Source organism: Staurois parvus, unplaced genomic scaffold (genome assembly GCF_062004578.1).
Source record: "Staurois parvus isolate SC_StPar_1 unplaced genomic scaffold, SC_StPar_1.0 ptg000435l, whole genome shotgun sequence".
In the NCBI taxonomy this organism is placed as follows: Eukaryota; Metazoa; Chordata; class Amphibia; order Anura; family Ranidae; genus Staurois; species Staurois parvus.
In genome coordinates, this window is record NW_028318231.1 from 308260 (window position 1) to 329760 (window position 21501).

The 21501-nt window shown below is 45.6% G+C and overlaps 1 protein-coding gene across 3 annotated transcripts in view; it reads left to right on the top strand.

The window, feature by feature from the left end:
- LOC149454199 (signal peptide, CUB and EGF-like domain-containing protein 3) overlaps nt 1-21501 on the top strand; it is a 171534-nt gene that overhangs the window by 138182 nt on the left and 11851 nt on the right. For all 3 annotated transcript variants that reach the window (XM_089687687.1, XM_089687688.1, XM_089687689.1), the window contains 6 exons: nt 1031-1144; nt 1365-1526; nt 1964-2167; nt 20005-20166; nt 20270-20437; nt 21007-21168. In XM_089687687.1, the coding sequence (XP_089543813.1) occupies nt 1031-1144; nt 1365-1526; nt 1964-2167; nt 20005-20166; nt 20270-20437; nt 21007-21168 (972 nt within the window). The remainder of the gene's footprint in view (nt 1-1030; nt 1145-1364; nt 1527-1963; nt 2168-20004; nt 20167-20269; nt 20438-21006; nt 21169-21501) is intronic.

Consider the following 21501-nt stretch of genomic DNA (forward strand, 5'->3'; position numbering starts at 1 on the left):
AGGAGAGCCTGCAGGGGACCCAAGCAGAGGAGGATCGGGGCTGCTCTGTGCAAAACCACTACACACAGCAGGTAAGTATAGGCATGTTTGTTTGTTTTTTTCTTAAAAGAAAAAAAAAGCCTTTAGAATCACCTAACAAAACATAACAAACATCCACGGTTCTGGTTTATCTCAGTACAAAACAATAGAGGCCAGTCTAGACCACTGATTTTTCCCATGAGCTTGGGATGTTTCTACATATGTACCATGTCCATTCCAGCCCTAACCAGCTGGTTTGGAAAAAGATCACGTGTGAGTACTTATAATTGCTTCTGTGAAACCTTTAACCTCAAGGAAAAAAAACTCATATGTAGTAACTTTCCACAATAAATTCACATTTGACTAGGTTTTATTACTGTTAGTATATACAAATTTCTGTTGATTTGCCAGATATTCACCCAGTTCTTATTTTCATATTGCGAGCTGGCAACACACAGCTATTTTTCAGACTGAGCATCGTCAGCCCTACCTGTTGTTTTTTGATAAACCAATCAACCACTCCCACTGTGTTCTTATCCACAGCATAGAGACTAAATGACTAGTCCAAGATAAGAACTGGAAGGGCTAAATAGTCTCTTAAAGATAACACAGATAGAGAGCACAGAACACAGGAAAGCTCTGAATTTTAACTGTTTTTTTTTGCACTTATAAAACTGATATAACAAAATGCTTTCAAAGGTTTATTTAAAGCAAAACTAAACCCTCCTATACTTTTCAGTCAAGGAAGCTGCCATTTTAGCCTTTGTTTAATCTTCAGCCGTCATGATCCTGCACATGTGATCAATTATGTCACCAGCCATTTGATGGTTTGACAGTTTGGTTGAGAGCACAAGCAAATTGGACAGTTACATTCCTGGCACATGCAACTGCATTTAAAACTGTTAAATCGATGGGTTTAGTTCTGCTTTAACAGATAAAAAGGTAACAAATAAGAAAAAAAATTATTGTTGGGGTTAATATACTTTTAATAATTTTTCATTTCTTATTTTAGAAACTCTGGTGCCACCAGTAAAACAGAGAGCATCCTTCAAACTTAAAGATTCCAGATGTGGCCTGAGAGTGCGTGGCAGATCAGCAAGAGGGGAGGAAAGCGCAAGACATGGAAGTATGAGAAATGGAGAAGGCGAAAAGTGGTAGGAAGAGAGGATGAAAAGGAATTGTGGGAAAGGCATTACAAAGTGGACATTCAGGAGAAAAAAAAAAAGAGAACAGAGATGTACCAGGGAGGGGTAGAGATGCAGATAAGAAAATTCAGTTACGGCCAAGTTGTTTTCTTCTTTACTTGCTATTTCTTATAATCAGTTTGCTTATCTTTTCCTAATCAGGTTCTCATGCACCATGCTCAGACTGCCAGCTAACATATATTCAGTTGAAATGTGACTCTCTGTGGAGGAATAAAGGCCGCAGCACTCGCTCTTCTCCCAGTAAGGAAGTTACCAGGATCTCATTGGAGTTGGAAGCTGAAGTCAAAGTAGAGGAGGCCACATGTAAGACCTGTGATAAGTCTTAGTACTATAAAGAAATAAAAGGTTATTGATCACATCATATGTCACTTGCCAAATTCTCCTTGCACTCAGCCGAATTTATTAGCATCTCCATACGGGTGTATTCTCTTCGTCCTGGTGATAAACTATAATCCTGGACTGATTTGTTATTTAAGAAACCCTGTATTTGTTGTCCTTCTAACTCTGCTTTTAACTATGAGTGTGTTATTGCCCAGGCTTCCATACTTGTCGACTTTGTATAATGTCTGTATAAATAGAAAGTAAAAAAAAAGTGATTGTAAAAAAGGCTTAAATAGAGAGAGATTTTTACCAAGGTTTATTTGAAGTTCAGCTGTGGTTCATTTATTGGACTTGACAAGGGGGTTTCAGTTTAAAAAGAGCTGTACCCTGTCAAATATTTTTTATTTTTATTTTTCTAGCAAGCTGTTCACTGACATGCCTCCGTCAGCGTCTGGAACGCAAGATTAAATCCATACTGAAATCTTTGAGAAAATCTATTAATCAAGAGAGATTTGTGATACGTTTAGCATCTGTAGAATATGAGGTAGCGCAAAAGGGAGGCACAGCAACTGAACGAGGAGAAAACTGCACTCCAGGACATCAACGCATGTGGGGAAAATGTGGTAAGAAAGGAGAATATTTGCCTTGAATCATTACAGGAGAATGAAAAAATGTAATGAAAATCTTGTTTCTTAAGGAATACCTAGAGTAAGTCTTCAAACCCCAAAAGCTTAAGCTGGCCATAGATGGATCATTTTTGTTTGGTCAGAAATCAGACTGAATGAAAAAATGGATTCCTCCACTCACACAAGCGATGTGAATAGAGGAATGCCACTGATTGGCTGCAGCTGCTCACTGAGAAAAGCTTTCCAATAATCCTGTTAGACAGAAGTCAAACTAACAATCGACTTCTATCGAATGGGGGCAACCAAACATGGATCAACATTCAGCTGGTCCCTACTGAAAAGGCTGAATTTCAGTCCATCTATGGCCAGCTTCAGTTAGCTCTTGCTGAATCCATGAATGACACTATATGGACACTGTCTATGTTACTAATGTCAGCTACTATATGCATGCTGATTTCCTTAAGACAGTTCTTCTGACCAGACTGCAAATGTTTTATTTCACTTTTCTTTTGTTTGCTTGTTTAAAGCATATGTATAGTCATTTTTAAAAAATTCTGTATAGAGTAGTGAGAGATCAGGTTTTTATTTCTGTCTGTCCTTTCTAGGAAGATTATCAAGTGCTAACTCCAGCTTTAGCAAGAGGTAACATGTTGATAAGCAAGTAGTCCTCTATGAAACACAATTGCAGTGATGATTGCACTCATAGTCCATTGAAACATCCTGGCAGGAGCCTGGCATTGCAAATGTAATCCTCTGACCATGGGTGCAAGCTTTGCATGGCTCCTATGAATAAAAATAATAAATGCACATTTTTTTCCTGCAGAGATATTTGTATTTTTTTAAAGTGAACTTAGCCTTTAATGCAAACCTCATTAAAGTCAATGGGAGGAAAATGTCATTATTCCTTCTGTTTGTAAGTAAAGCCATTTTCAAGGCTAATGGTTAAGGGATTATCAAACAAAGGGCATGGGGAGCTGGACACTGCCCTGGGGACCATGTACAAGTGTGTGGGGTTCCCCTTATATATCTATACCAAACCCTTATTTTGATGATGCTCTTATGTAGTTTTTAAGGGGACAGAAAAAGTCACCACCAAAATCCTTACCAAACCATTATCTGAGCATCAGATCAGCAGCCTGGCTGGCTGGGAAAGGGGGAGCAGTGGGTGTGAACCCTCTTACTCCTGAACTATACCAGACTATATGCTTTCAACATGAAGAGGGTACCCTGCTAGAGGGTCACCAATTGGCAAAGCACCTTGTCCCTATATTGGGAACAAGGATCTCCCTGACACAGGGGATGTGGGGTTTGCTGGGGGGACATATCTGAATCTGGAAGCCCTCTATAAAACAAGGAGGCTTTTAGATATCTCCCCCCCATGTGAATGAGTAAGGGATACATTTTAGTAAACAGCCACTAAATTAATAACAAGAGGTTTACCCTGGTAAACAGGTCAAATCTGACCATTTAGCTTAAACTATGCTTACACTTTAAGAAAACATTTGATGACTTACAAAACTACACGTTTAGCAAGTGGCACAATAAACAAAAATGTATGTTGGTAGACCTTGACAACACATACAAATAACTGAAATTAAGTGTTGACCCATTTCAACTGAAGATTTGGGCATTTATAGAAGATACAGTACATGGGGTTAGCAGCCACTTTCCTGTTCCAAACCTGGATAGCAATGGCTAATGATGGAGAGTTAAAGGGGTTGTAAACCCCTCCATTTACTCGGTGAAGTGACTGGCCTCAGGTGATACACAGAGATTAAACAAATCCTCTTACATAAGTTGTACCTGTTTATCTCCAGCTGTCTATCCCCATGTATCCATTCAAAGTACAGCATTTACACAGCATCTCTCAGCTCTGAAAATTAGGGGACGGGGAGCTGATGTTACATCAGTGAGGAGAGCTCTGAGAGCTGATTGGAGGGAAGGGTTTCACCCCCCTCCACACAGCTCACAAGAACAGAGCTGAGGCTGTCGATCGTCTTGAGATCCCTCCCCGTCACAATTTGGTGTCAGGAAAACTTGTCAGAAGTGTTTCATGCAGATAGCAGAGGAACAAAACAGCAGACAGAAATGACACTTAGTGCTCTGAGACAAGTATACACTTTAGATGGGTTTGATTTTTTCATATTTCATGTCTGAGGTTACAACTATTTTAAAGCAAATTACACATTCTTCTGTCTCTCAAAGTCTCTTGGTGACTGTTAATAAGATTTCTGCTCTTGAGTTTCCAAATCTTTGAACCTTCAGAGTTCATTATGATGGCCATTCCTAATAGATGTTTTATTTCAGTTATATTATGGAACACACAACAGGAGGTTCTAGAGTACTGTACACTCCTAGATAGACAGGAACTATAAATCATTTTGACAGGGAGATATTTGTTGTATTATTCAAACCATACAAGAAACCAGGGGCTGAAAAAAATTATTTTTTGTGGGTGGACTGACCCTTTAGTATTTGTTTCACATATATCAGCGCAGGAAGTTATGAATCAGTTTCTAGTAGCCATATAGAGATTTGCAGTCAGTAAGCTAAATCAGATTAACCTGATTTAAAGAACTTGCTGAAGCACTGACTACACAGTTCATGTTACCAAACTGGTCAAACTGAAAAGCTTCTACAGTTGTTACTAAATGAAGAATACTGATGAACAGGATCATGTTTTGTAAAATATTCACATTGTATACTAGTAATGCATTAGAACACTTTATTACTGAATAGAGATGAGCGAATCGAAGTAGACGAAGTGGAATTCGCTTCGAATATTAGAAAAATTTCGATTCGCGCCGAATCCAAAAATAAGCAGACTTCGGATGCGCGAATCGAAATTTTTCCTAAAATGGCGGCGACATGTGCGGCGACGGAGCGGGGATGTCTGGGAAGGCGCGCAGACAAGGCGTGCTGACCCATAATGCATTCATTCATGACATGTGATCGCATTAGCCAATCAGCAGCCAGCCAGCCAGCACTGTGTAATGGTCGAGCTATAAATGGCGGCCATTTTAGAATTCTCCATTTGCCTCCAGTCATTCAACAGAGGCAGACCTGGCTGTATTCAGGGAGAGAGTTAGGGACACAGAAACGTTACTTAGGGACATAGAAACGTTAGTTAGGGACACAGAAACGTTACTTAGGGCCACAGAAACGTTACTTAGGGACACAGAAACGTTACTTAGGGCCACAGAAACTTTACTTAGGGCCCCAGAAACGTTACTTAGGGCCCCAGAAACGTTACTTAGGGCCCCAGAAACGTTACTTAGGGCCCCAGAAACGTTACTTAGGGCCCCAGAAACGTTACTTAGGGCCCCAGAAACGTTACTTAGGGCCACAGAAATGTTACTTAGGGCCACAGAATCGTTACTTAGGGCCACAGAAACGTTACTTAGGGCTACAGAAACGTTACTTAGGGCCACAGAATTGTTACTTAGGGACAGACACACAATTGTTACTGAGGGCCACAGAATTGTTACTGAGGGACACAGAATTGTTACTGAGGGCCACAGAACTGTTACTTAGGGCCACAGAAACGTTACTTAGGGCCACAGAATTGTTACTTAGGGACAGACACAGAATTGTTACTGAGGGACACAGAATTGTTACTGAGGGCCACAGAACTGTTACTTAGGGCCACAGAAACGTTACTTTGGGACACAGAATTGTTACTCAGGGACAGACACAGAATTGTTACTTAGGGACAGACACAGAATTGTTACTGAGGGACACAGAATCGTTACTTAGGGCCACAGAAACGTTACTTAGGGCCACAGAATTTTTACTTAGCGACAGACACAGAATTGTTACTGAGGGCCACAGAATTGTTACTGAGGGCCACAGAACTGTTACTTAGGGCCACAGAAACGTTACTTAGGGACACAGAATTGTTACTCAGGGACAGACACAGAATTGTTACTGAGGGCCACAGAACTGTTACTTAGGGCCACAGAAACGTTACTTAGGGCCACAGAATTGTTACTTAGGGACAGACACAGAATTGTTACTGAGGGACACAGAATTGTTACTGAGGGCCACAGAACTGTTACTTAGGGCCACAGAAACGTTACTTTGGGACACAGAATTGTTACTCAGGGACAGACACAGAATTGTTACTTAGGGAAAGACACAGAATTGTTACTGAGGGACACAGAATCGTTACTTAGGGCCACAGAAACGTTACTTAGGGCCACAGAATTTTTACTTAGCGACAGACACAGAATTGTTACTGAGGGCCACAGAATTGTTACTGAGGGCCACAGAACTGTTACTTAGGGCCACAGAAACGTTACTTAGGGCCACAGAATTGTTACTTAGGGACAGACACAGAATTGTTACTGAGGGACACAGAATTGTTACTGAGGGACACAGAATTGTTACTGAGGGCCACAGAACTGTTACTTAGGGCCACAGAAAGGTTACTTAGGGACACAGAATTGTTACTCAGGGACAGACACAGAATGGTTACTTAGGGACAGACACAGAATTGTTACTGAGGGACACAGAATTGTTACTGAGGGACACAGAATTGTTACTGAGGGCCACAGAACTGTTACTTAGGGCCACAGAAACGTTACTTAGGGACACAGAATTGTTACTCAGGGACAGACACAGAATTGTTACTGAGGGACACAGAATTGTTACTGAGGGCCACAGAACTGTTACTTAGGGCCACAGAACTGTTACTTAGAGCCACAGAAACGTTACTTAGGGCCACAGAAACGTTACTTAGGGCTACGGAAACGTTACTTAGGGCCACAGAATCGTTACTTAGGGCCACAGAATCGTTACTTAGGGCCACAGAATCGTTACTTAGGGCCACAGAAACGTTACTTAGGGCCACAGAATTGTTACTTAGGGACAGACACAGAATTGTTACTGAGGAACACAGAATTGTTACTGAGGGACACAGAATTGTTACTGAGGGCCACAGAACTGTTACTTAGGGCCACACAAACGTTACTTAGGGACACAGAATTGTTACTCAGGGACAGATACAGAATTGTTACTTAGGGACAGACACAGAATTGTTACTGAGGGACACAGAATTGTTACTGAGGGCCACAGAACTGTTACTTAGGGCCACAGAAACGTTACTTAGGGACACAGAATTGTTACTCAGGGACAGACACAGAATTGTTACTGAGGGACACAGAATTGTTACTGAGGGACACAGAATTGTTACTGAGGGACACAGAATTGTTACTCAGGGACACAGAATTGTTACTCAGGGACACAGAATTGTTACTGAGGGACACAGATTTGTTACTGAGGGCCACAGAACCGTTACTTAGGGCCACAGAAACGTTACTTAGGGACACAGAATTGTTACTCAGGGACAGACACAGAATTGTTACTGAGGGACACAGAATTGTTACTGAGGGCCACAGAACTGTTACTTAGGGCCACAGAAACGTTACTTAGGGACACAGAATTGTTACTCAGGGACAGACACAGAATTGTTACTGAGGGACACAGAATTGTTACTGAGGGCCACAGAACTGTTACTTAGGGCCACAGAACTGTTACTTAGGGCCACAGAAACGTTACTTAGGGCCACAGAAACGTTACTTAGGGCTACAGAATTGTTACTTAGGGACAGACACAGAATTGTTACTGAGGGACACAGAATTGTTACTGAGGGACACAGAATTGTTACTGAGGGACACAGAATTGTTACTGAGGGCCACAGAACTGTTACTTAGGGCCACAGAAACATTACTTAGGGACACAGAATTGTTACTCAGGGACAGACACAGAATTGTTACTTAGGGACAGACACAGAATTGTTACTTAGGGACAGACACAGAATTGTTACTGAGGGCCACAGAACTGTTACTTAGGGCCACAGAACTGTTACTTAGGGCCACAGAACTGTTACTTAGGGCCACAGAAACGTTACTTAGGGACACAGAATTGTTACTGAGGGACACAGAATTGTTACTGAGGGACACAGAATTGTTACTGAGGGACACAGAATTGTTACTCAGGGACACAGAATTGTTACTGGGGGACACAGATTTGTTACTGAGGGCCACAGAACCGTTACTTAGGGACACAGAAACGTTACTTAGGGACACAGAATTGTTACTCAGGGACAGACACAGAATTGTTACTCAGGGATAGACACAGAATTGTTACAGAGGGACACAGAATTGTTACTGAAGGACACAGAATTGTTACTGAGGGACACAGAATTGTTACTCAGGGACACAGAATTGTTACTCAGGGACACAGAATTGTTACTCAGGGACAGACACAGAATTGTTACTCAGGGACAGACACATAATTGTTACTGAGGGACACAGAATTGTTACTGAGGGACACAGAACTGTTACTTAGGGCCACAGAAACGTTACTTAGGGCCACAGAATTGTTACTTAGGGACAGACACAGAATTGTTACTGAGGGACACAGAATTGTTACTGAGGGCCACAGAACTGTTACTTAGGGCCACAGAAACGTTACTTTGGGACACAGAATTGTTACTCAGGGACAGACACAGAATTGTTACTGAGGGACACAGAATTGTTACTGAGGGACACAGAATTGTTACTTAGGGCCACAGAAACATTACTTAGGGCCACAGAAACGTTACTTAGGGCCACAGAATTTTTACTTAGCGACAGACACAGAATTGTTACTGAGGGACACAGAATTGTTACTGAGGGCCACAGAACTGTTACTTAGGGCCACAGAAACGTTACTTAGGGCCACAGAATTGTTACTTAGGGACAGACACAAAATTGTTACTGAGGGACACAGAATTGTTACTGAGGGACACAGAATTGTTACTGAGGGACACAGAATTGTTACTGAGGGACACAGAATTGTTACTGAGGGACACAGAATTGTTACTGAGGGCCACAGAAATGTTACTTAGGGCCACAGAAAGGTTACTTAGGGACACAGAATTGTTACTCAGGGACAGACACAGAATGGTTACTTAGGGACAGACACAGAATTGTTACTGAGGGCCACAGAATTGTTACTGAGGGCCACAGAACTGTTACTTAGGGCCACAGAAACGTTACTTAGGGACACAGAATTGTTACTCAGGGACAGACACAGAATTGTTACTGAGGGACACAGAATTGTTACTGAGGGCCACAGAACTGTTACTTAGGGCCACAGAACTGTTACTTAGAGCCACAGAAACGTTACTTAGGGCTACAGAAACGTTACTTAGGGCCACAGAATCGTTACTTAGGGCCACAGAATCGTTACTTAGGGCCACAGAATCGTTACTTAGGGCCACAGAAACGTTACTTAGGGCCACAGAATTGTTACTTAGGGACAGACACAGAATTGTTACTGAGGGACACAGAATTGTTACTGAGGGACACAGAATTGTTACTGAGGGCCACAGAACTGTTACTTAGGGCCACACAAACGTTACTTAGGGACACAGAATTGTTACTCAGGGACAGATACAGAATTGTTACTTAGGGACAGACACAGAATTGTTACTGAGGGACACAGAATTGTTACTGAGGGCCACAGAACTGTTACTTAGGGACACAGAATTGTTACTCAGGGACAGACACAGAATTGTTACTGAGGGACACAGAATTGTTACTCAGGGACACAGAATTGTTACTGAGGGACACAGATTTGTTACTGAGGGCCACAGAACCGTTACCTAGGGCCACACAAACGTTACTTAGGGACACAGAATTGTTACTCAGGGACAGACACAGAATTGTTACTGAGGGACAAATAATTGTTACTGAGGGCCACAGAACTGTTACTTAGGGCCACAGAAACGTTACTTAGGGACACAGAATTGTTACTCAGGGACAGACACAGAATTGTTACTGAGGGACACAGAATTGTTACTGAGGGCCGCAGAACTGTTACTTAGGGCCACAGAACTGTTACTTAGAGCCACAGAAACGTTACTTAGGGCCACAGAAACGTTACTTAGGGCTACAGAAACGTTACTTAGGGCCACAGAATCGTTACTTAGGGCCACAGAATCGTTACTTAGGGCCACAGAATCGTTACTTAGGGCCACAGAAACGTTACTTAGGGCCACAGAATTGTTACTTAGGGACAGACACAGAATTGTTACTGAGGGACACAGAATTGTTACTGAGGGACACAGAATTGTTACTGAGGGCCACAGAACTGTTACTTAGGGCCACACAAACGTTACTTAGGGACACAGAATTGTTACTCAGGGACAGATACAGAATTGTTACTTAGGGACAGACACAGAATTGTTACTGAGGGACACAGAATTGTTACTGAGGGCCACAGAACTGTTACTTAGGGACACAGAATTGTTACTCAGGGACAGACACAGAATTGTTACTGAGGGACACAGAATTGTTACTCAGGGACACAGAATTGTTACTGAGGGACACAGATTTGTTACTGAGGGCCACAGAACCGTTACTTAGGGCCACACAAACGTTACTTAGGGACACAGAATTGTTACTCAGGGACAGACACAGAATTGTTACTGAGGGACAAATAATTGTTACTGAGGGCCACAGAACTGTTACTTAGGGCCACAGAAACGTTACTTAGGGACACAGAATTGTTACTCAGGGACAGACACAGAATTGTTACTGAGGGACACAGAATTGTTACTGAGGGCCGCAGAAACGTTACTTAGGGCCGCAGAAACGTTACTTAGGGCCACAGAAACGTTACTTAGGGCCACAGAAACGTTACTTAGGGCCACAGAAACGTTACTTAGGGCCACAGAAACGTTACTTAGGGCCCTAAGAATTGTTACTGAGGGACACAGAATTGTTACTGAGGGACACAGAATTGTTACTGAGGGCCACAGAACTGTTACTTAGGGCCACAGAAACGTTACTTAGGGACACAGAATTGTTACTCAGGGACAGACACAGAATTGTTACTTAGGGACAGACACAGAATTGTTACTGAGGGACACAGAATTGTTACTGAGGGCCACAGAACTGTTACTTAGGGCCACAGAAACGTTACTTAGGCACACAGTATTGTTACTCAGGGACAGACACAGAATTGTTACTGAGGGACACAGAATTGTTACTCAGGGACACAGAATTGTTACTGGGGGACACAGATTTGTTACTGAGGGCCACAGAACCGTTACTTAGGGCCACAGAACCGTTACTTAGGGCCACAGAACCGTTACTTAGGGCCACAGAACCGTTACTTAGGGCCACAGAAACGTTACTTAGGGACACAGAATTGTTACTCAGGGACAGACACAGAATTGTTACTCAGGGATAGACACAGAATTGTTACAGAGGGACACAGAATTGTTACTGAGGGACACAGAATTGTTACTGAGAGACACAGAATTGTTACTGAGGGACACAGAATTGTTACTGAGGGACACAGAATTGTTACTCAGGGACACAGAATTGTTACAGAGGGACACAGAATTGTTACTGAGGGACACAGAATTGTTACTCAGGGACAGACAGAATTGTTACTCAGGGACAGACACAGAATTGTTACTGAGGGACAGACACAGAATTGTTACTGAGGGACACAGAATTGTTACTGAGGGACACAGAATTGTTACTGAGGGACACAGAATTGTTACTGAGGGACACAGAATTGTTACTGAGGGACACAGAATTGTTACTGAGGGACACAGATTTGTTACTTAGGGCCACAGAAACGTTACTTAGGGACACAGAATTGTTACTCAGGGACAGATACAGAATTGTTACTGAGGGACAGACACAGAATTGTTACTGAGGGACAGACACAGAATTGTTACTGAGGGACACAGAATTGTTACTGAGGGACACAGAATTGTTACTGAGGGCCACAGAACTGTTACTTAGGGCCACAGAAACGTTACTTAGGGACACAGAATTGTTACTCAGGGACAGACACAGAATTGTTACTGAGGGACACAGAATTGTTACTCAGGGACACAGAATTGTTACTGGGGGACACAGATTTGTTACTGAGGGCCACAGAACCGTTACTTAGGGCCACAGAAACGTTACTTAGGGACACAGAATTGTTACTCAGGGACAGACACAGAATTGTTACTCAGGGATAGACACAGAATTGTTACTGAGGGACACAGAATTGTTACTGAGGGACACAGAATTGTTACTGAGGGACACAGAATTGTTACTGAGGGACACAGAATTGTTACTCAGGGACACAGAATTGTTACAGAGGGACACAGAATTGTTACTGAGGGACACAGAATTGTTACTGAGGGACACAGAATTGTTACTGAGGGACACAGAATTGTTACTGAGGGACACAGAATTGTTACTGAGGGACACAGAATTGTTACTGAGGGACACAGAATTGTTACTGAGGGACACAGATTTGTTACTGAGGGCCACCGAACCGTTACTTAGGGCCACAGAAAGGTTACTTAGGGACACAGAATTGTTACTCAGGGACAGATACAGAATTGTTACTCAGGGACAGACACAGAATTGTTACTGAGGGACACAGAATTGTTACTGAGGGACACAGAATTGTTACTCAGGGACACAGAATTGTTACTCAGGGACACAGAATTGTTACTGAGGGACACAGAATTCTTACTGAGGGACACAGAATTGTTACTCAGGGACAGACACAGAATTGTTACTCAGGGACACAGAATTGTTACTGAGGGACACAGAATTGTTACTGAGGGACACAGAATTGTTACTGAGGGACACAGAATTGTTACTGAGGGACACAGAATTGTTACTCAGGGACACAGAATTGTTACTCAGGGACACAGAATTGTTACAGAGGGACACAGAATTGTTACTGAGGGACACAGAATTGTTACTGAGGGACACAGAATTGTTACTGAGGGACACAGAATTGTTACTGAGGGACACAGAATTGTTACTGAGGGACACAGAATTGTTACTGAGGGACACAGAATTGTTACTGAGGGACACAGAATTGTTACTGAGGGACACAGATTTGTTACTGAGGGCCACCGAACCGTTACTTAGGGCCACAGAAAGGTTACTTAGGGACACAGAATTGTTACTCAGGGACAGATACAGAATTGTTACTCAGGGACAGACACAGAATTGTTACTGAGGGACACAGAATTGTTACTGAGGGACACAGAATTGTTACTCAGGGACACAGAATTGTTACTCAGGGACACAGAATTGTTACTGAGGGACACAGAATTCTTACTGAGGGACACAGAATTGTTACTCAGGGACAGACACAGAATTGTTACTCAGGGACAGACACAGAATTGTTACTGAGGGACACAGAATTGTTACTGAGGGACACAGAATTGTTACTGAGGGACACAGAATTGTTGCTCAGCGACAGACACAGAATTGTTACTCAGGGACAGACACAGAATTGTTACTCAGGGACAGACACCGAATTGTTACTGAGGGACACCGAATTGTTACTGAGGGACACCGAATTGTTACTGAGGGACACCGAATTGTTACTGAGGGACACCGAATTGTTACTGAGGGACACAGAATTGTTACTGAGGGACACAGAATTGTTACTCAGGGACAGACACAGAATTGTTACTCAGGGACAGACACAGAATTGTTACTCAGGGACACAGAATCGTTTAATTAAAGAGTATGTCAGACAACATGCATAGGAGTGGCAGAGGAGGCAATGTTTTAGGAGCGAGCAGACGTGGCAGCAGAGGAAGGGGTCGAGGCAGCACTAGTCGCAGCCAGAGGCCAGTGCTCCCGGTGTCATCCAGCGGTCGTGTCTCCACCGACAACCCTGCCGTCATCGATTGGTTGGCTCGGTCGTCTTCCTCTTCCCAGGTCACCTCTGACACCTACAGCCAACGGTCGGTGGGTACGTCAGACACAACCGTTAGTTGGCATGGCCCGGGAGCAAGCCCACTGAAATCACGTGTCCTCGACCTGCCCCTGTCCTTTGGTGTTCCCTCACCAAGCGAAGTATCGTATGCTGTGGGCTCAGCCCCACTGTACAGTGAGGAAGAGCTAACAGAGGGCGGTCAGGAACGGGGGGAGACATCCGCCTCTTCAGCAGCCAGGCGAAGAAGTAGTGGCGAGGAGAGTGGCTCGGTAGCCGGTCTAGAGACAGGTCTGTCTCCTGACCCACACGCAGCCGAGGGGGCTAGTAGTGAGGCGGAGACCCTAATTGATGATGATGAGGCTGATCGCACTTGGCAGCCTCGTCGTCATCAGGCTATTGCTTCCGCATCATCAGGAGAAGAGGTTGGCAGCGAGCAAAACAGTCGGTGGTTTGCCCAGGAGGCAGCAGGGTCGCAGCAGTGTCAGTGGAGGCAAACGGCCACGGAGTACAGCACCAGCTCCACTGCAGCCTACCACCACGGCCAGTAGTGGTGCCGGTGTGCACGGAGGAAGCAGCAGTCAGCCAGTGAGGAGTATCGGGGGCAAAGTTTCCTACTCGGCGGTGTGGCAATTTTTGGTCAAGCCGCCCGAGGAAGTAAACGTAGCCGTATGTCGACTATGTGGCCAGAAAGTCAAGCGTGGCCAGGGGGCCCATGTTGGGACTACAGCGTTGCGGCAGCATATGCAGCGTCGCCATTTGGTGGCCTGGGAAAACCGTGATAAAGATAAGGCGGTTCTGCCTGCCCCAGCCCAGGGTTCCATTTTGTCATAGGGTGCTGGCAGATTACGGGCCTCCCATAGCTGCTGCCAGGCCCCTAATCTGCCATGGGCCCCTGTACCGCCTCCTCATGCTGCTGCCAGGTCCACAGTGTCTCATGCCATGTGCCACTTTCAGGTCTCCTCACACTGCTGGTGTGTTCCATTTTTTGTCATAGGGTGCTGGCAGATTACGGGCCTCCCATAGCTGCTGCCAGGCCCCTAATCTGCCATGGGCCCCTGTACCGCCTCCTCATGCTGCTGCCAGGTCCACAGTGTCTCATGCCATGTGCCACTTTCAGGTCTCCTCACAATGCTGGTGTGTTCCATTTTTTGTCATAGGGTGCTGGCAGATTACGGGCCTCCCATAGCTGCTGCCAGGCCCCTAATCTGCCATGGGCCCCTGTACCGCCTCCTCATGCTGCTGCCAGGTCCACAGTGTCTCATGCCATGTGCCACTTTCAGATCTCCTCACACTGCTGGTGTGTTACATTTTTTGTCATAGGGTGCTGGCAGATTACGGGCCTCCCATTGCTGCTGCCAGGCCCGTAATCTGCCATGGGCCCCCGTACCGACTCCTCATGCTGTGACGTTGCAACAAGGTGGAATTCAACCCTACATATGTTAGACCGCCTTTACGAACAGCGAAAGGCCATCACAGATTTCCTGATGTTACAAGCGGATAAAGGTACTCCCTGTGTAACTTAGATGTCAGCCATTGGCAGCTCATGCGTGACACCTGCGCTTGCTCAGGCCCTTTGAGGAGGCCACGCTATTCGTGAGTCGGCAGGACTATGGGATGAACGACGTCATTCCTCTGTTGCACGTCCTGGAACAAATGCTGTTAACAATGGCTGGTCAGGGTGCGGTAGACGTGGCGCACAGATCTCAACGCCACATGACCCCTGTGGGGGCAGGACAGGAAGAAGAGGAGGAGGTAGAGGAGGACATTGGTGCTCAGGAATTATTGAGTGAAATGGGTGGTTTTTCCACTCAGCGGACAGGAGTAGAGGAGCAGGAGCATCTGGTAGAGGAGGAGGAGGAGGAGACAGAGGACCCAGACGCACCGTGGCAGTATGCTGTGGAGATGGAGGCAGGGAGTCCCTCGCATTCCTTGGCACAAATGGCCCATAGCATGCTCGCTTGCTTGTGTAGCGACAGCCGAATAATAACCATCAGACAGAGGGATGACTTTTGGCTGTCCACATTGTTGGACCCTCGCTACCGTTCAAAAATTGGGGCCTTTTTCACACCTGCTGAGAGGGAGGCCAAAATAACGTACTATAAAAACCTCCTATGTAGTCAGCTGGTCTCTGCCTTTCTGCGCCAACGTCCATCCTCAGACACTGTGGGCCCTGTGCGCTCGTGTTCCGCTGCCATGGCAGCAGGGGAGGGGTGGGGTGGTAGGAGCAGTGGCAGCTCCACCAGCAGCGGCTGCCTCAGTCTGCAGTCGATGATGAGTAGCTTTCTTCACCAGCGCAGTGAGGAAACTACTAACCAGCCGCAGCAGCAGCAGCATCAGGTGGACCTGGAGCAGGACCTCAAACAACTGGCTTAGGCCTACTTGGACAGCACCCTGCCAACTGAGGTAGACAATCCCCTTGACTACTGGGCAACGAAACTTGACCTTTGGCCCCAACTAGCTGAATTTGCCCTTGAAAGGCTGTCATGCCCGGCCAGTAGCGTGGCATCGGAGCGCGTGTTTAGTGCGGCAGGAGGTATTGTAACTCCGCGGAGGACGCGACTGTCCACCCAAAGTGTGGAGAGACTCACGTTTGTGAAAATGAATCAGGCGTGGATTAGTCTGGATTTCAAACCAACAGTTCCTGACACAACTGACTAAATCCGCCATGAATCATGCCCCAAACATGTGCCACTTTCAGGTCTCCTCACACTGCTGGTGTGTTCCATTTTTTGTCATAGGGTGCTGGCAGATTACGGGCCTCCCATTGCTGCTGCCAGGCCCGTAATCTGCCATGGGCCCCTGTACCGCCTCCTCATGCTGCTGCCAGGTCCAGAGTGTGTCATGGGTCCCTGTACGGCCTCCCATTGCTGCAGTCTCCATCGCCACACTCTGCCATGTGCCACTTTCAGGTCTCCTCATACTGCTGGTGTGTTCCATTTTTTGTCATAGGGTGCTGGCAGATTACGGGCCTCCCATTGCTGCTGCCAGGCCCGTAATCTGCCATGGGCCCCAGTACCGCCTTCTCATGCTGCTGCCAAGACCAGAGTCTCTCATGGGTCCCTGTACGGCCTCCCATTGCTGCTGTCTCCATCGCCACACTCTGCCATGTGCCACTTTCAGGTCTCCTCACACTGCTGGTGGGTTCCATTTTTTGTCATAGGGTGCTGGCAGATTACGGGCCTCCCATAGCTGCTGCCAGGCCCCTAATCTGCCATGGGCCCCTGTACCGCCTCCTCATGCTGCTGCCAGGTCCACAGTCTCTCATGGGTCCCTGTACGGCCTCCCATTGCTGCTGTCTCCATCGCCACACTCTGCCATGTGCCACTTTCAGGTCTCCTCACACTGCTGGTGGGTTCCATTTTTTGTCATAGGGTGCTGGCAGATTACGGGCCTCCCATAGCTGCTGCCAAGCCCCTAATCTGCCATGGGCCCCTGTACCGCCTCCTCATGCTGCTGCCAGGTCCACAGTCTCTCATGGGTCCCTGTACGGCCTCCCATTGCTGCTGTCTCCATCGCCACACTCTGCCATGTGCCACTTTCAGGTCTCCTCACACTGCTGGTGGGTTCCATTTTTTGTCATAGGGTGCTGGCAGATTACGGGCCTCCCATTGCTGCTGCCAGGCCCGTAATCTGCCATGGGCCCCCGTACCGACTCCTCATGCTGCTGCCAGGCCCGTAATCTGTCATGGGCCCCTGTTGTCGCTTGTTGGCATATTCCGCTCGTTCAGATGCTCCTTCTCCTGCTACACCTCTTCACGGATTCCGTCAGCAGTCTTTCTTGGAATCCGTTTCCAAGAGACAACAGTTTGCGAGCACGCACCCGACGGTGCAGAAGCTGAACGTCCTCCTGTCCAAGTTGCTGCTGCCAGGCTCGTAATCTGTCATGCGCCCCTGTACCGCATCCTCATGCTGCTGCCAGGTCCAGAGTGTGTCATGGGCCCCCGTACCGACTCCTCATGCTGCTGCCAGGCCCGTAATCTGTCATGGGCCCCTGTACCGCCTCCTCATGCTGCTGCCAGGTCCAGAGTGTGTCATGGGTCCCTGTACGGCCTCCCATTGCTGCTGCCAGGCCCGTAATCTGCCATAGGCCCCCGTACCAACTCCTCATGCTGCTGCCAGGCCCGTAATCTGTCATGGGCCCCTGTACCGCCTCCTCATGCTGCTGCCAGGTCCAGAGTGTGTCATGGGTCCCTGTACGGCCTCCCATTGCTGCTGTCTCCATCGCCACACTCTGCCATGTGCCACTTTCAGGTCTCCTCACACTGCTGGTGGTTTCCATTTTTGTCATAGGGTGCTGTATGGCCTCCCATTGCTGCTGCCTCCACCGCCACACTGTGGCTCTACACTCTGGTTTTGGCCCCGTGACTGCCCAAATGAGTGAAGTGTGCGGTGATTCTAAGATCGACGGCACTCATCTGCATGTCATACTGACTGTCAGTATTATTTCTCTTCCCCAGCAGACTCCAAGGGCATTTAAATTCAAGGTACAGTGTTCTGCACTAATATAAAGGCTCTCTGAAGCCTAGAAACACCCTTTTATAAGTTAAATTCGCAGCGAATATATTCGACTCGAATCGAAATTTTTTCACGAATTCGCCGAATCAGTCGAATCGAATTTTTGAATAATTCGCTCATCTCTATTACTGAAATTTGCACTTCAATTGAATTTGTGCAGAGGAAGCATAGGGAAGCTATTCTCAGCATGCTCAAATTGAGTGTAAAGCAGGTGGAGCCTGAATGTATCAGTCTCTAAATGTTCTCTAAATGTTCATTCAAGTCCTTGAATCTGGATTCCAGGGAAACTGCCTAACATAACATTGAAATACATAAAAGTGAATGACCTTGTAATCTATCCCTCCTCCTGAAAGACACCAGGGCCACGTAAGGGACCTATATGCAGAGCAGGGCCTGTGCTAGACTATTTTACACCCTAGGGAAGACTGGCCACTTGTGCCCCCCCCCCCCAAAAATATAAATTTTTAAAAACAGTAGAAAATATTAAATCAACAAAACATGAAACTGCTAAATTTCTTTTAATTTGCCAAAATAAGTTCCATAAGATGCCACCAGCACCAATATTATAAGCAAAAACAGTGACACATATGGACTGCATCTGTGGCTAGCAGTGGCAGAGTCACAGTTGCAGTGAGTGGAGGATGATGGATCCAAACTCTGACAGATCCCAGGCTTGAATTCCATAGGCAATGGGGGAGGTTAAAACCTGTGACACCAGGCAGCCCAGCCCATACACATATGGTTGGGTCACACTCACACAGACACCAGTCAGACATTACCTTCCTCCGCAGGTGTAGCTCTACCTCCACTGATGAATGGGAAGAGAAGGTCTGGAATTCCACAGTGATAAGCAGCCGCCAGCCGGCTTGCAGTAAGGGACTGGGTCTGAGAGGAACACTGGAAGGAACAGCAGCTCAGCTGCTACACTGGCCCCAGACACCAGGCATCTTTCTCTGTCCTTCTCTGTACTCTCCTCCTCTCTGCCGCCCCTCCCCTCAGCTTGAGGATCATTCATGACCTGGCAGTGTCCCACACAGAGAGTGCCGGCCTGTGCTGGGCCTCTTAGTTTGCCTAGTGGAAGCACCAGCCCTGATGCAGAGTATATGGCAATTAAACAGTACAGTTTGGTCCAAATCACACTCCAACCACTGACTGCTCAATGAAGGAGCAGCAGTTCACTGATTAGGTTGTCTCTTTGTCCCCACCTCATTAAAGCACGTTCTTTAACAGCGCTGTGCAAAGAAATAGATCTGGATAAAGGTGCTGCCCATTTTCACCCAGGTAGAGTGGTACTGTGCAAGGGTATTATAAGAGGCTGATATCAAGACAGATTGACTAACTTATGTTAGTTGTAAGTATAATTAAATATAATTTACCAATGAATTCCTAAATAGCAAATAGTATTTTTCTACAGTATATACCTGAAGTTCAGCTTTTATTTGTTTTCTTTTTTACATTTCAGAAAATATTTAGCTTGCCACTAAGGCATTTGAGCATTTCAATTAGTATGCTTATTTCCTAGAATAAGTGACACTTCCAGTTTTCTTCTTACCCCTCTCCCTGTCTCTCAGCTAGCTGCCCTCCTGGCACATATTACAATGGTCAACTGGATCAGTGTCAAGCATGTCCGCATGGGACTTTCCAGGAAAAAGAAGGGCAACTGTTGTGTGACCTATGCCCAGGGGCAGAAGCCAGTGGACCACCAGGAGCCATTAATATTACAGCTTGTACTGGTATGATCATAGAGTGAACACTAAACTGCTAGACTAGTAAATTATCTGACATAGGGGTTTATTATTTTGTTAATTTAAAAATTATTATTATATTTTTGTGCAGGTCAGTGCCTTTCAGGGCACTTCTCTACAGATGGCTATAGACCTTGTCAATTGTGCCCACGTGGTATGTACCAAGCAGAAGCTGGGCGGACGCAATGCTTATTTTGTGGAGGGGGACTGAGCACTAGACATGAAGGAGCTATATCTTTCCAAGACTGTGAAACTAAGGGTAAGGTACCTTCTGCAATACATTCAAATGCAATCCGTTTTAATCTTTTTTTCAACTCTAACTTGAATGAAACCAACCAGGGCTTGGTCCATTGCAGCAGGTCAACTATAGGCAATGCCCATTAACCTGCATCCAAATACACTATTGTTAGGTCCTTAGTACTGCCTCCACCTTTTTCAGTGCTGGCTACTAGTCTGTGCTTCTTTTATTCCAGTTGCTCCCAACATCAAAGCGAAATATAGGCTGCTTGTGTCATAAAGTACTTTCTGCCACAAATCCTTCTAATGAAGCTCTTGTAGGGAATTTCATAACCTAGCACTAATATTCTTAAAACTTTCAGGACCTCTTCAGTAGACCACAGCAACCCTTCTGCCATAAACTGGGTGACACAAAGTGATGCTTATTTCTCCTAAAGTAACTTCTGAGTTTCTGTCACCCTTTTACAACACATATTCTGTACTGTATATATTCCAAGATATGTATTCTTCTAATCCTCCACATTTAAGACTTATTGAAGTAATGATTATCTGTGTTTAATCTTTACTCTACTTTTGTTTTCTCTCCTACAGTCCAGTGCTCACCAGGCCATTACTATAACACCACTCTACATCGCTGTATTCGCTGTACGATTGGCTTTTATCAGCCTGAATTCCGACAGAACTTCTGTATTGCATGTCCTGGAAACTCCAGCACGGACTTCGATGGCTCCACCAGTGCCGCCCAGTGCAAGAGTGAGGGGACATAGCGGGACAGCAAGAAGGTCATGGGGGTGGAATAAAAGGAAGATGATAGGGGAGGGAATGGAAACGCAAGTAAAAGTAAATGACTCAGCTGACAAGATCACAGAGAGTCAAAAATACAGTAGATATTAGGTGCAATACAAGTTTTCTAAGTCAAAATATGCTGGCCAAAATTACTTGAAATCCCTAACAATAGCATTGCCTTTTTTGGAATTTGTGGTTTATTCCCAACATTTTAGTAATGATAATATACAGTATATTAACATTGCTAACATGTGTACTATTGGACAGCTTAAACACTGATGCTGACCAGACACTTGCAAG